Source organism: Balaenoptera acutorostrata, chromosome 2, assembly GCF_949987535.1.
Source record: "Balaenoptera acutorostrata chromosome 2, mBalAcu1.1, whole genome shotgun sequence".
Taxonomy (NCBI): domain Eukaryota; kingdom Metazoa; phylum Chordata; class Mammalia; order Artiodactyla; family Balaenopteridae; genus Balaenoptera; species Balaenoptera acutorostrata.
The window spans coordinates 14,805,253-14,822,109 of NC_080065.1; the positions used below are offsets into that span (position 1 = coordinate 14,805,253).

The 16,857-nt window shown below is 37.5% G+C and overlaps 1 protein-coding gene across 9 annotated transcripts in view; it reads right to left on the reverse strand.

Annotated features, from left to right (window-relative positions):
- DNAH5 (dynein axonemal heavy chain 5) overlaps positions 1-16,857 on the reverse strand; it is a 312,149-nt gene that overhangs the window by 76,000 nt on the left and 219,292 nt on the right. For all 9 annotated transcript variants that reach the window (XM_057539913.1, XM_057539912.1, XM_057539910.1 and 6 more), the window contains 6 exons: positions 16,129-16,352; positions 13,420-13,618; positions 11,093-11,265; positions 6,100-6,230; positions 2,610-2,763; positions 1,847-2,114 (listed from right to left, as the gene is read on the reverse strand). In XM_057539913.1, the coding sequence (XP_057395896.1) occupies positions 1,847-2,114; positions 2,610-2,763; positions 6,100-6,230; positions 11,093-11,265; positions 13,420-13,618; positions 16,129-16,352 (1,149 nt within the window). The remainder of the gene's footprint in view (positions 1-1,846; positions 2,115-2,609; positions 2,764-6,099; positions 6,231-11,092; positions 11,266-13,419; positions 13,619-16,128; positions 16,353-16,857) is intronic.

Here is a 16,857-nt window from a genome sequence, read left to right on the forward strand (position 1 = left end):
ATCTGGAGCAAGGAAATGAGTCTGCCTTGCCCCCCAATACACCTGGCTCCATAAATGGCATATGAAGCTCAATAATTACGTTCTGAGTAAACGAAAAGATAGATGCATGCACGAAAGTCAGGACACCTGCTAGGAACTGATGACACAGAGAAGAAAGCTTCCCTGCCCTCCATGTAATCTTGGCTTGGGTTGATGCAATGAGATTTAAAAGAATGGGGAAGATTTGTGAGAAATCCACAAAGGAACAACCTTTTATCTTGTAATAGAAGGGACAATTGAAATAAAGACTTGCCGGGAAGGGCTCCGTTATTTAAATTAAGTCATCCTAATTATAGTGTATTACAGTGTTTGTCACCTGAAATTACTTTTATTATTAATAATAATACCTTACATGATATTCTACAAAGCACTTGCGTACTAATTATCACAGTCCATAGTAAACTTAAAATAGCTCTTAACTACTGTGGTTTTGTGCTCTGCATTTATATCCTACTTCAAGGAATTTTAAAGTTTTACCCTTAGTTGTATTCAGATTTTAACAGGACTTAAAATTTTAAATCATGGGTGTTTTCTCAAATCTTGTAAGAGACAACACTGTACATTTGTACTTCAAATATATTAAAATATTTTGTGCTTAAAAGCCACGGATCAGAAAAACCATTATTATCAAGAGTAGTGTGCTGAGAATATATATATACTATATATATGTGTGTGTATATATATACACACACTGGCTATAGCTATTGGCTTCTTGCACCTCTGATAATTACTTCAGCTCCACTGTCCCCAGTTCTCCATCTATAAAGGGCAGGAGACGGTTAATCAGTCGTTCTCCCACTAGGTACCACATAGCCGGAGGGGCAGATGCGGGAATAGCAGCTGGCAGCACCGTGAAAGGGTGAAGCTTCAGAGTCCTTCCTCTCCTCTACTTTTCACTGTTTTATCTATTAGGGCTACCTGTCATGTTTTACTGGAAAACAAGACTCCTCTTAATTATTATTACAACACAATAATCAGACAAAAAGTTTGAAAACAACTGCCCTGAATCAGGGTTCTTCTGAAGTTCTGCTACAATAGGTCAGAGGTAAGACCTAACTATTTCTCTCTTTTAAAACAACTGCAGAAAAATTCTCACCAAAAGCTGAAAAAACCATAAACTTAAGGGATGATCTCTAACATCTCCTATACAACTTTTGTGTTCAATTTCATGTATAGAATAAGAGAAACATTAATGTTCCACAGGATGGAAGATGAGACAGAAGCAGAAGCAGCAAGGGCTCCAGTCATAAAAGTCTCTGTTTAACATCCTTTTTCAGGCACAGAAGCCATCAGAGGATGGCTGATAACATTTTCCTCTTTGATTTCCAGCTCTGCAGCCACAAGAAGGAAACGTCCAAGAGATACTGGGCTTAAACTACTCTGAGGTTGGCCAACCCACTTAAAAAAGAACACAAAAGAGATTAAAACCTCGGGGTCCTCCTGTGACGTCCCAGAACCTGCCTGGGGACCAACTGAGACAAAGCTTTCAACCACAGTGAAAACACTAGAATCATTCATTGTAAATTAACCCAAGGGGGCACAGACTGAAGATCTCATTCGCTGATAATCACGCTCTGGGAAGAAAATTGCTGCCAAAGGAGAAAGAGCACAGTCTTGCAAAAATCCTCAAACCTTGGACAAAGTACCTTTTGGCTCAATCCAGTAGAGAGACAGCAAAGAGCACAGAATATAAATACATACATACACACACACACACACACACACAGTAAATACATACACACACACACGCACACACACACACAGAGTAAACCAGAAACTCTGATACAAAAATTTCCACCACACTAACCAGCAACTAAGGCATCCTTAGGCCATCGGCTGAACCAGTCAATAGTGCATCCTGAAATAAGGGCAGGAAACCTCAAAGCTCGATTTCGAAATCTCTCCCCCACTGGCGAAAAGCAGAGCACGATGTGAAGGTTCTGTCGGACCCGGCTCATGAAGTAGTCATACAGGTTCTCATTCGTAGGAGGGCGCCTGGGGTACTCTATTTTCATGACTGATATGAGATCACTATTAATTTCATCAATTTCTTCGCGAGCAAATAGGTTGGAGACCTTCAAGAAAAGTGCAGACATTCAAATTCAATACAAGCATATGAAAACAGATCAAAATATATAGCTCAATATGTATAATCTCTTTCCTTCATTTGTGTCCTTAAACTCACCTTTAGAAAATCAACAAAAGTCCTCAAGATGAGATACACCGTGTTTTAAAATACACAAATGATTCTATTACTAGCTGGAAAGTCATAGCCCGTTAAGGGGGTAAATGGACATATCAAAAATCCAACCAGCTTTCCTTGCAACCTTCTTCTTCCGTTTTTCCATTTCTCACTTGGAGCTTTCAGTAACATTTTCAATGCATAGCTCCACATTTTGATTGGGAGTTTTATTCTTCAAAAACCCAACAGAAAAACCCATTCTTCATACCGATCACCTAATCCCAATAATAGCACTTATTCAGTACTTTAACGGAAGGAAATACAGAGAGCTCTAACATTGGAGGGAACCTGAAGAGGCAAAACACATCAAAAATAAATGAGCTCCTACCTCACCCGATGATAAAACATTATTCATATATTCCAAAAACGATTCATCTTTAATCTCATTGTCCGTGAAAATAAAAGTGATTCCTTTGCCTTGCTGACCAGCTGTTCTATACAAAATCTTCAGGTCTTCCATCAGATTTGATGTGTTGTAGGATCTAAAGAAATATTGTCATCGTGTCATCAGCTAAAATATGTTAATGGGAAGGAAAGACCCTTATAACAATGCTTTATGCCCTTTGTTTAACAAAAAAATGCTGATATTGTGCCACCAGGTAGGTATTTTATTGTATATAAATGTTACTTGTTCATTACATTTACTTGCAAAAATTAAAATAATTTTTAAAACTCCACATTTTATAAAACATTATATTTTTACACACAAAAAACATCTAGAGTGAAAAATCAACCTGAAGCAAAAGTATAATTTTTAACCACACCATAATGCCATCAGAATGTATATACATGTTTCATTTTGAAAATATTTGTTGGTAAAGGTAAGGGAAATGTCAAATTCTAATATTTACTAAGCACCCATCGGCAATTGATATTTTAGAAGATACCTCATAAATTGAACTAAACTAAACTAAAGCATTTCAAGCCTTCATTATATGGGGTGAGGGAGATGCCCTACTGTAAACTGCACCCTCCTCATCCCCAACACAACTATTTTCATTGCACCTTTGCACGTCACTTGAAAGAGTTTTCTGAGCAATCAGTGCACTGTAGTAGAATCGTTGGAAACATTATTAAATATCCCACTCTAAATCTCTCACATCCAAAGCAATCACTTAGTGGAAGTCAACTTGCAATCATGAAATGTTAGACAATATAGAGTAGCCCATTACTGCCAAAAGTAAAAATTAAAATATTCCAGTCCTGGAGACTCAGACTCACTAAATTATTATTTGAATTTTGTCTCATTAAATAAACTCAGAGTTCAGAGCACAAGAGCAAATGGCCTTCTGATTTTTAAAAAGCTACCAAATATTTAACTTGTATACTCTGCTTTCTTAACATTTAAAATCTAAACCCTAGAACCAGAAATACCACTACCATGCATCAATATTTTAAGACTGCTAGAAAAGTGAGATCTGAGATACCAGAAAAAATTTTCAAAGACACAGTGCCCTGAAAGAGAGAGAGAAAGAATAGAGAAAGGGAGGGAGGGAGGGAGGGAGGGAGGAAGGAAGGAAGGAAGGAAGGAAGGAAGGAAGGAAGGAAGGAAGGAAGAGGGGTGGGGAGGGAGGGACAGGACAAAGGAAAATAGCTCTCCCCAGCTTCTTGTGATATGGGGAAAACTTTCAGTCCAGTCCCCTGGATCTCAAGGACCCCCCTGCCTCAAATAATATGACCTGAGTCATCTAACAAATGGCTGTGCTTCCCAAAGGAGAGGCTCTTGCTTCCTGAGCCTTGGCCATGTGGCTATGCAAAGGCTAAGGCAGTAGGATCGTCTCTGCAAGGTTATGAGAAGCCAGGGAAGGCCCTGACCCTCCTTTTCATCAGTACTGGAGCAGTCGCAATATGACCTGCAGAGGAACCAATTTATTCACAAAGAGAGGATTCGTAAGGTATTTTTTCTGAGGCAGCATGGTGTAGTGAAAGTCATGGCAGACCAGAAACCAAAAATCTTGCGGTTAATTCCCAGGTTTATCTGGGACTTCAGGCAAATCATAGCCTCTCTGAACCTCAGCTGTGATATGTCCTGCTAACCCACAAAGCCACAAAGTTCTTTTGAAGATCAAATTAGCCTGTGCATGTAGAAGTGCTTTGAAAACTATAAGGTTTTATATAAAATGTTAAGAACAAAAATCTCAGAGTTCAATCCCCTTCCTGTACAGGTTATCTTTTATCTAACTTTGCTTCTATCCACAAACTAGAAGAATTATACACAAAGCAACTAAAATTATTTCTGTTTCAGTACTTGAAAGACACAGTAACGTTTTAGATTGATTCTCCAAGCAGAATCCAGTCATTTAGACCAAATAAAAGGTGTAACAACAACAACTTGAGTATCCGGATCTCCAAACCCAATGTTTAATCATTTCCAACCTTTGTCCCAGCAGGTGGCTATGGCCCTCCATCAGTGAGATAGATCAGTAGCATGTTTTGCCCTACAGCTCCAAGCCAACGCTTAGTCAATGCCCGACAGGCAAGACTCCCACACCTAGAAATTAACTTCTAATAATATTCAGCCCAAATACACTTCCCAAACTGGCCTCTTGCTTCTCGCCTTATCTTGGTTGATCCTGAAGTTCTGTTTAGCCTCTCTACATGTTCCCTTTCCACTTCCTAATTCTCCCCGCACTGCACACACATGTCCGAGGACAACTCTTCTGAGGTTTCCCTACCCTGATGAGTAGCAGCGCCAACTATCCAGTTTCCCAAGCCAGAACCAGGATGTACCAAGTCCAAAAGCTCCAGCTTCCTAAGGATCTCTTGAATCTTCCCTCTTTTCTCCTCTCTCACCTCCACCACTCGGGACACCACCATCTGTTGCTGAGATCCCTGAGACAGGCTTATAACCCTTCCAGCTTAGCTCCTTCCATCCACCTTCTCCACATGCAGATGTGACATGCCTCCCCTAGGGGTGATGCGTTAATGGTTTCCCACTGCTCTAGGATGAAGTCCAAATTCCTTATGATACCTTCAAAGACCTCCATGTCTCTTCCTTTCCCACTTCCCACCTTATGCTATATACCAGCCATATTTAACTGCTTCCAGGCCCTCAAACGTAACTTCACATGTACTGATCCTTTTGTCTGGAACATTCTTTACTGTTTCTCTTCTCTGAGATAATTCTTACTCATATTCATGTCTCAGCTGAAACATCTCTTTCTCCAGGAAGCCTTTTCTGATCATCCCTTAGACAAGATTAGGAGTCCTTCCCTCATGTTTCAACAGACTCTGGTCTGGTCTGCATTTATTTCCTTATCAGAGAGAGCACCTACGTATCACATCTTATTGAGTGAGTTGCTCAACTGTCCCCATTGAATTGCTGTAAATTCCATGATGACACAGGCCAGGTTTATCTTGCTTACCGTGTATCTCAGCACTGAGTCAGTGCCTGACACACAGTTGGTGTTCAATGAATATTTTTAAATGTATGAATGAGTAAATCAGCATAAACTTTTCATCTGTTTTTCCAGTTTAATAACATTCTTGAAACCTGAATTAACATTTAGTAGGGACAAATTTCTTCTGAAATGCACTAAAAGGAATATACACAACACTCATATCAAGCATAACATGAAAACAGAGAGGCACCTGTTCACTGAAATGAGAGGCTAAAATGTTTCCAAAGTAAATCATTCATGTGACATTTTCATGGTCTATGACAGAGGTTGAAAGGGGAGGATGATAAGTCAACATTCAAGAAGAAAAATGATTATGATTCCCTTATGTATAAGAAAAATGCATTCTTAACTCCGAGTGGCTTCTGAGAACCATTTATCAAAATCCATTTCAGGTTAATTAAAGTGAAAGCGTGTTACCTTGTCAGAATGATCTGGAAGGAAGTGTAGCCAGCAATGAATGAAGCCAACTTGGTCAGGCTCTGCTTTCCCGATCCACCCACCCCGACCAAGAGGGCATTTCCCCGGGGAGTACGAATGACACGTGAGATCTAGAATATGGAACAGAAAAAGCATGTATCATTTAATGTGCAAATATTCCACTTTTTTCCTATTCATTCAACACAGGCATACCTAGGAGATATTGCAGGTTCAGTTCCATACCATCATGATAAAACAAATATTGCAATAAAGCAAGTTTTTGGTTTCCCAGTACACATAAAGTTATGTTTACACTCTACTATTAATTTTGCAATAGCATTATGTCTAAAAAAACAATGTACATACCTTAATTGAAAAAGACTTTATTGCTAAAAAATGCTAACCATCATCTGAGCCTTCAATGGTGATAATCTTTTTGCTGGTAGAGGGTTTGAAGTATTGTGAGAATTACCAAAACATGACACAGCGAAACGAAGTGCGCAAATGTTGGAAAAATGGCACCAATAGACTTGCTTGACACAGGGTAGCCACAAACCTTCAATTTGTAAAGAATTGCATATTTGCTAAGTTTATTAAAGCAAAGGGCAAGAAAATACGGTATGCCTGTATAAGCATTTTGGAAGCTGTACATGTCTTAGGATCAGAATAGAAAGATATACTGGTTGGACTAATGAAGGCATTTCTGAAATATAACAATGTTTAAGAAGTATTGGACAGGGTGGGGAGCGGGGCGTGTGCCTTTAGGAAACTAGGATAGGAGGAGACCAGTAGAGAAAAGTCATCAGACAGCCCAGACTCTGGCTTGCTCTGGGTTTTCAAGGAGAGAAATAAAGGGGACTTTGAGGTTTCCTTTTAGTTTGCCAATCTACTTCAGTAGGATAAGAAAAAGAACAGAAATTTCAAAACAGTGTGTATCCTTGGAATACAGAACACACGGTTAATTAGAGTATCCTCTGCATTTGAAAACTAACATAGTTTAAATAGAAGGCAAGAAAATTTCCAAAATATGGCATAGATGATGGAATTTAAAGAGAAGAAAATAAGTATAAACACTCTCCTTATTATTTGGCAAAGACAGTGATACCTAAGTTATGTACTAAGTGATTATGGGTAGACCAGAAGTCCACTCTATGCCAGTCAGTAGGCCCAGACCATTCCAAGTCATATTCGTGGTAAAAGTCTATGATTCTTTGGCTTTATTTGTATTTGATAAACCACTTTCACCATCAGGTCTCCAACCCCACCTAAAGGGGATTCACTGTAGAATTCTCTTGGATGCATTTTTCACCTTATATGATGACTGTCTTTCCCTCCTAACTGCAGTTTGAGCCTGCAGTTTTGCTGTAATGCCAGCTTTTCTCTAAACTAATGATAGAAAGCTATATGGGGGCTGAGAAGGGATCACTTCTCTGTTGCTGGCGGAAGCCTTCTGGCACAACCTGGGCTCTGCATTCTGACAAGGTTTGGTTAAACATCCTTTTTCAGGATTCCCTCCACTGGCAGGGGCTATACCCTATTCCTATCAGGACTACCATTGCTTTCGGATTATATCCCCAAATTTAGTGTGAGCCCTTGGAAACGGAGACCATTTTTTTGTTGTGGCCCTAAGAACCTGGTAAACCAATCCTGGTAAGATTGGTAGGTGATACGCTCTGCTCTTCCAGCCTCCTACTCATCCTCTCCATGTGATGCTCTCCTAAGTTGCTGTAGGCAGGGGAGGAGCGGTACTGGCAAGAATTCTTAGGATTTTGCCAGTGTCTATTCATATTCTTTCCCTGGTGTTACTTCAAGAGGCATAGATAGATAAGACAGGTAAGAAGCTACTGCAGGCCATCCTAGAATCGCCTGTGTTGTTTCTTGGTTAACTTTTTCAGAATGTATAACTTTTTTCATAACCATTTCCTTTAGTTGATGCTGGTGATTATATTAGGGTTTTAAATAATTGTTGTTAATCAAGTATAAGGAACTTTCATCCCAACACCTTTTCCTGCACCTGGGCTTAGGTCTTAAACTAAAATTTTCCATTCCCAGTTTCTAGCACATGAGAAACCCTTAAAATATATTTGACAAATGATCATATACAAACAAATAGAAGACTTTAAAAGCAGACTCAAAAACTCATAATCTAGTTAAAAACAGAAATTATAAGAGAAAACACAGTCAAGTGAGAACTTCAAATGGGACTATCTTGTCCTATTATCTATAGACTGTAACATAGAGATACTCATTTTTAAATTTCTTTAGCAAATATTTTAAAATTTAATAATGCCCAACCTGCCTTACAGGTGCTCACATCCTGAGAGACCTATTAATGGAAACATGCAATAATGCCCCATGGTGAATGCTGGGGTGAATAGGAATGATGGCAACTGGAGGAAAGAATGCAAAGGAAACAACACTGCTTGTGAAGGCGAGTCTTAGGTGTGGAGCTGGAATTTGATCTAGATCTTAAACGATAACTAGAAGTTTATGATGCAAAGAAAATGGCACACTGGGCAGGAAGTGGGCTAAATTTTAAGAAGAGGGAATGGGATGCACAAAGTCTCAGAATCAGCAAAAGGCCTGAGGGGTTCTCATAGGGATGGGAACTTCAGTACCAGGTATGGAAGTATCGGGAAATAAGGTGCAAAGCGTTGTTTAGGGCCATACTGGGGACTTGCTTAAATTCTAAACCTATTTATCAAGCATCACAAGTGTGCCTGTCTCAGCAATACTCCATCCTGTGAATATGAATAAAGTGGGTGCCTGCCCTCACAGAGCTTACAGTCTGGCAGAGAAGACAAATACAAACAGATGAATTCTATACAACACAACACCTGCTGGGAATGCAGCATTGATGAGGTGCTCTGGAATCAGGATGTGTTTAAGCACAAGCAGTTGATTTTTCTGGATTACACCCTAAGCAGAGCACCACCCACAAGGGGTAGAGTGGTAGGCAAGGACTAGATCATGAAAAACAATACACACCATGATTTGAACTTTAACCAAAGAGACAAAAGAGATATTGCAGAGATATTCTTGGTTTTAAAAGAAAATTGTTATTTTGATTAAGAAAGGGACTAAGAAACACACTTGGTTTCAGATCACATCCTGTTTTGCTGCAGTTTTCATCTTCAATCCTGTCTCTTGGCTTCTATCATGTCTTATAACTAGGTCACATATTTCAAGGCTCACACCCACATGACGGAGTTTGGATGTAACCGTACACAGAAAGCAAGAGTATAGAAGAGAGGGTTGGCCTAGAAAGCAGTGAGGAATGTAGCATTTTAGCTCAGAAACTCCAATCACGGATTCTTTGGCCAATCCCAGAGCAGGCACACTAGAGGCGGAGAGTGAGGGAAAACACAGTCAAGGACCTGTTCTGAGGCACGCATGCCTTAAATGTCATACCCAAAGTGAAGAAATGCATCATCTGTGCTGCAAAACCCAGAAAAAAAAGACAGTTCTAGGGAACATCCTCAAGCACAAGACTAACATAAATAACCTCATTTCAATTTAAGCTGTTATGGAACCCCAAGCCAATCAGATTTTGTCTCCATAGACACCTAGTCATGAAGTTGCCTTTGATATTATTTATTTAGAAAATGTTATTCTTTTTGTCTTCTTCCTTTTCATCATTAAATATGATAGTATCTCCATTCTTCCTTTTGACTTTTAGTCAACTATAAATTAGGAGCTAATTCAAAATGTTATTTATATTTGGCTTTGGAAGAACATTTGCGCTCATAATTCAGTAGATATCTCAGATTCTGAGAATTCAGTTTCCAAGCTAAGTGTCCTCATGCTTGGGACATCCAACCCCAGAACACACTCTCTGTTCCTCCTTCTCCCTGACTTAGTCCGGCCTCCTCAATTTTCAGAGGGATAGTTGACTAAGTAACCTCTAAAACCCTCTCCAGTTCTAAGATTTTGTAATTATTAGAGGTGACAACTTGTGATTATGAGGTTGTTCCTCATGGTTAAGCCTAAGTAATGGGAGACAGACTCAAATTGTCTTCTTTCTAATTAAAAGGATGTAGTCTGAAAAAATAATTGACATCAATAAAGTGAGAATATCAACGACGAATTTTAAATGGCATTATCTCCCACCATCAATAAATTAGGTCATGTATGTTATCAAGTAAATAATATATTTTACTTCTAACCTTTGAGGGTCAGTCATTACAGTGATTGGAAATTGTAACGACTCATATGACAAAGTAGAAAGGCAACTGTATTTTCCTGGTGGATTTCACTGTAACAGAATTTTCATCCCAGCTCAAAGTCAACTGTTTATGCACTATTTTTAATTATTATTTCTAATTGTGGTAAAATACACACAACATAAAGTTTACCATCTTAACCATTTTTAAGGGTATAGTCCAGTGTCATTAAGTACATCCACATTGTTGTGCAACCATCACCACCATCCATCTCCAGGACTCTTCATCTTGCAAAAATAAAACTGTACCATTAAACGCTCCTCATTCACCTCCCCTCAGCCCCCAGCAACAACCATTCTTTCTGTCTCTATGAATTGACTACTCTAGGGACCTCATATAAGTGGAGTCATACAGTATTTGTGGTTTTGTGACTGGTTTATTTCACTTAGCATAATGTACTCAAAACTAATGCCCTATTTTTTATAGTTATCCTTTGCATTATGCAAAATATAAGCAGACTTTGTGCCTGTGCTTTGAACTCAGATGTCAACCACATTCATTCTATGTAGTGAAAACACTGAGCTGGAAGCAGTATAGCAACAGTGAATAAAATTATCTTATCACACATCTGAAGTACACCTGCTCTGATTTTAAACCTATAGGTGTGACATGTTGCATTCAGTTCAGGAATTAAATTGGAATATAGCATTGGGTGTATTTTTAAACTGAATTTTCTCCTAGAAGAAGAAAATGAAAAAGGAGGGAAAAAATTCTGGTGTAAAGGCAAGTGTCTGTCATTTTGGGGGGTGCTACCGGGCGTGGCCACTGACCTTGACTAAGTGGACCATCGCATCTGCAAAGAACACCAAATCCATGCCAGCGCCACGGATGCTCTCGTTATAGAGCTGCAGGAACATATTCAAACGCTCCTTCAGCTGATCAAAAGATTCAACTGGCTCATAAATTTTGGGCATCTCAGCATCAGCCTCCTCAGACGTTTCACCTGGGGTTGGGGAAGAAAAATCAATTAAGTTTCTTCAAATCACTGGACCTTACCACTTCCTTCAACCTAAATTAATACACTCATAGCTCTACAATTTAGCACTGAATAATACTGATTTTTATCCAAATGTCAGAGTATGTATTTTTAGAAAGGAAAAGAAAGCAAACAATAGTAAAAGCATTAGCATGTTTGTGATCATATGCAGTCTTAATTCTCAAATGTCTAGAAAAGGTCAATTTCAAATACTGTCATATACATTGAATTTAATTTGAATCCATAATAGACCATTGGCATTTCAAGGATCTTCCCAGAGATATTCGCTAATGAAGATTGAAAAAGTAGGGATTTAATGTCAAAATCAGCAAGAGAAATCAAAAATTAAATTATTTTTTAATAAGAATAAAAAGAAAAAGGTCATTGCATTTGCTTAGGAAAATTTTATGAGTCAGAAATTTTAAGTTAGTGGTGAGAATAGAAGTGAATTTGGGGGAATGGAGGTGAAGGGTTGAGAGAAAATAGAAAAAATGATTTCCTAAATAAATAAACATTGAGTCATCTCACTGGGAAAAGTATTAAAATCACTAAACTTTTTTAAAAATTAGAAACACATAACATACCAGTTTAATACTTTTCCAACTTTGACTATAAAGCATAAATGCCAAAGAAAAAGCCAAATTGGGCATATATAAATTCACTATCAGTTAACATTAGTTGAATACACTGATACAGTAACAACTTAGAAATTCACTGGGTACTAGAAGAGTGAGTGGATCTTCCAAATCTAATAGTACATAATTACTTTCAATTGACCCTGTCCTAATATAAAGTATATTAACCTTTTTGTGACAAAGCAAGGAAATTGATTTAACATAATTATTAGGATTGGTCCATTTGCAAGGCTCCCACTAATTTCAATAGTCACTTCCTTATTTCATAAATGCTCATTTCAAGCTTTGACAAACAAAGTGCTTTGGAGTCACAAAAGGTTCTGTGCTTCCCTCTAGACTCATTCACCCCGCCCCCAATCAAACTGCCCACCTCCAGCCCCCGCTTCACAATGCTGCAGTTGCGCTTTGCTCCTTGAAAACCGTAATCTACTTACTTATCCTTCTGAATTAGAGGAAATAAAATACATAAATTCTAATTACCTTGTAAATGCTCTTACCTTTACATGATTTTTGGATGTGTGTGACCTGATTGAAAATAAACTGTATCAGCTTCTTTTTGTGGAAGGATCAGTCCAACTGCATAACCAGCAATAAATCTCCTTTTGCAATTGTCACTCAGAAACTTAACAGATCACATACATCCTTATCTAATCTAGTAAGGGGCTGCCTGGTCATTTTCAATCATTTAGAAGATATAAATAGCATGTGTTTAAACATGCCTTTTTGAATATGAAAATTAACTTAAAATTCCTCCTCAGTATTAGAAGAGGTTTCTAAATGAAAGAAAAATATTCTACTTAAGCTCAGTTATTTCTGAAGGAAAAAAATAATTGGAGCCCTACCTCTTTTCATAAGAAAAGTAATATATCTCAATTTTTTATGGAACCATAACCACAAAATCTTCCCTCAACATCACCCACCCCTTTCTAATCGTATTCAACGGCCCTCTCAGAGGATGTGAGGTTTTTCTTTTTATTTTCAGCACCTGGAATACTCGAGTAATAATTATCATAGTTTTGCTATGTTTCATCTGGCAGTGAGTACAAGCCATGGACTGCCCAAGCCATCCACAGATAACATTTCACTTATCCCCCACAGTGTCCCTTGACTCATATATTAATATTTCCATTTTTATAAATGAGGAGAATGAGGTTTGAGAAAGTTCAGAGACTTGCCCAGGTAATGTGTGGGAGATCCCTTCCTTAAATCTACCTCTGTGTGACAGCTGTAAGCCTTTAGCACTGTCTTCTGCCATAGTATGCCTCCCAAATCTACCTTAATATCCAAGACTGATGTGCATTAAAATGATTAATCTTTGAACTCCATGAGTACACATTTATCTACTCATTCTGTATTTGTTGAGCACCTAATATGTCCCAGGCTTGTCTCAGTAAAGTTTACTAAACAGAAATTCAACATCCCTGAACTGAACTTCTGTCTTCAGATATTCCTTTGGGGAATTTCAAATTCTGCTTCAATAGTTTACCTGTAGCTTCAGGTGCATCCCTCAAGAAATCCACAAAATAAGTGTCAATTCCGCAATTCACCAAGAGTTTTTTCTCTTCACCAAACTCCTCCTCCACCAAGTTTACTAAAGTCATATCAAACCAGGTCACATCATCAGACACCGTGAAACGATCGGCTATAACACGTTTACACTCATGCTTCCACAGCCTTAACAGTTCCTGTCAAAAGCATCATTAAAATGTGTTATTAATTCCCATTATGCCAGAGTTGGGAATTCAAGTGGACGATATCATAGGGCAGCATTCTTCCTGATTTAAGATGCTACATTTTAAAAAGTTAAGATTAACACTACTGGTTTCCTTTTAACATGAACAACAGGTTTGGGAGCACATTAGAAACAAAATCCTAGACTAATGGTTTTCATTTGGTGTGTTAGCACCAAAAAAGGACATTTTGGGGTTGTCAAAATGACGTGGGAGACGTTACTGCTATTTGTACAAGGGATACAAGGATACAAAACATGTTTTGTACAGTCTTAGTATACAACAAATTGTCTATGAATATAACTGTCCTATTAAAAAATAAATAAAATAAACTTAACTTCATTTCAAGTTGGTCTCATTCAAGTATAGTAAATAGAGAGTAGTGTATATTCATTTTCAGCCTTTAAATTAAAACAAAAGCATTCCTAGACAAAATACTAAATCACTCTGAACAACCAACAAACTAATACTCTACATAAAAGGCTTATGTTTGTGATCAATTAGTCTGTTTGGATAAGACACCTACATTCATGTGGCCAGAGCATAATATAAAAAGTTGCATAAAAACAACTCTCATGTATGCAACTGAGATAATTACAAAGATATATTTACTTAACACAGTGTGAAGGAAATTTATGGCAAAAATCTGGATTATCTGCATAAAGCAATCTCCTAGTCTAGATAATCCAGGACCCAAAATTAACTGGAAGTTGAGAGAATTAATTGCTCAATATATCTGTTCCTATAGCAAGGATAACAAATGTTTGTCTAAGCTAATTATTTAATACGAAACACTGGTGGAAATTTCTTACCTTGGTAACGTTTTGCAAGTTAGAAGGCTTTTAAGCCATTATATTACTAATGATCAAATGTTCTTTGGTTGCCAGAAAATAAAGTTTTAGTAAAATATATTTAATGATTCACTTACGACAAAAGTTCATGACAAACCAATTGCTGGACCTGTTTATGCTGATTTAAAATAAGCACCAAAAAATGGCTACTCAAAAAGTAATTTTGGAAGACTGCATTCCACAACACTATTAATTTGTCAATAACTCTGAGGGGAAAAAAATCAAGTTAACATGTTCACTGCTGTTAAAATGACTCCCAATTCTCTGTGACAAGGAGAGTGAGTTTTCCCCAAAATGTCCTCTTGCAGTCAGTCAGTGTGGTTACCTACTTTGTGAGCATCTGAGGCAAAGCTGGGTTTTTTTTAACAGTCCACATTTGATGTGCCTAGTGACAGTTTGGTTGATATCTCAACTTTTTCGGTGCGTTTAAGTGGAGAAGTCCCCTAAAACCTATTTGCTTAACTACAACCTCGGTTCCAGAAAAGGATGGAAAAACAGGCTGAGGTTGCCTTAGCCTTATGCTTTGGCAAAAAAAGGCATACTGCATTTTTACATACTACATACTTTACAATTTTACATAGTACATACATACTGCATTTTACATACTAGAATTCCCTTTTAGTTCGAAGAGAATTCTTATAATGCTAGGAACTGTTTTATTCGAGTGTATGTACAAATGCTCATTTTTCTGTCAAATGAACTTTCTACTCTTTTGTCTCTTTTCAGTTTTACCAATATATGTATTTCTTTTAGTACATCAAGTTATATGGAAAAGAAAGATCATGGATGATTAATAACAAAATGGTTTCATTCTTCAATTTTGAAAGTTTAATTATAAAGATAATTACTTTTTAAAGTTAAAATGTCAGGTTTATAATATGAAGTTTATAATATGAATAATAGGAAGACTTATATAATAAGATCAACAGGGATTCTTTCCATTATTTAGTATAAGAAAATAATGATGAAAAAACAAAATCAATTTTTCCTTTTACTCTATTCATTAGAAAATAATTGTATATATTTCCTTAAACATAAACCAAATTTAATTGGAAGTTTTTAAATTAATTAATTTATTTATATATTTTTTATTTTTGGCTGCATTGGGTCTTCGTTGCTGCACGCGGGCTTTCTCTAGTTGTGGCGAGCGGGGGCTACTCTTTGCTGTGGTGCGTGGGTTTCTCACTGCGGTGGCTTCTCTTGAGGAGCACGGGCTCTAGGCACGCGGCGTTCAGTAGTTGCAGCACACAGGCTCAGTAGCTGTGTCTCATGGGCTCTAGAGCGCAGGCTCAGTAGTTGTGGCACACGGGCTTAGTTGCTCCGCGACATGTGGGATCTTCCCAGACCAGGGCTCGAACCTGTGTCCCCTGCATTGGCAGGTGGATTCTTAACCACTGTGCCACCAGGGAAGTCCTAATTGGAATTTTTAAAGAAAAAAATTTTGGCATACTTTTTCCTTATTTATGTTCGTGAAAAGCAGCAAAGAAAAAAATATCCATGCTAAAACATCCCGAAATATTTTCATGATGCCACTAAAATTTGCATTACTAAGAATATTTAGAGTTTATAATAAATAACAAAGTTACTTGTTTTACTCTCTTATGTATCACTTACATCTGGTTCCTTGATAACCTCTGAAGTAGTGTTCAACATTCCCTGCCAGATCCTAGAGAGATCTCGAAGGTTAAAAATATAATGGAATTTTGCAGGGGTAGGGAGCATTTTAATCTTAGTCATCTGCCATAGTCGGCGTGTCAGGGGAACCAGTTTCATCACTGAATCTCTCACTTCTTCTGAGAAGCCCCTTTGGGTACAGTAGTATCCTATCCCAATCACACCTGAAAGGGGAAAAAAGTCATAACATTTTGACTGACAGTTCAAATCACCTAAGTGAAAATGAAAAACATTATAATGCAGAGTACAAATATAATTAAACATTTTAATAGTTAACCACATATTAAAGAAATTTCTATTAATTAATGTTCTTTGGGGTTTTTTTAAACCTACAAAGTAGGTATAGGTTCAAGCAAGTTAGCATTCAAATACTGAAAAGTTGACTAAGAAATACTATTGAAAACTCTAGCTGAACTGATTCAGTATTATTAAATGAGTAACAATGATGAATATATAAAGTTGTCTTAGAAAAAGATAAGAAAAAGGGAGCTTTCATGAATCCTCTAAGATTTCTCCATTCTTTTGTTGCCTTTCCATGCATTATAAAATATTTTCATTTACTTTACAGGTAAAATTTTCCAGGCAAAGAAGAATAATTAAAAGCGATACTAGTCATTCCTTCTAGTCCATTTTACTTCTCCCAAGTTTAGATAATTCCCATGTCATTTG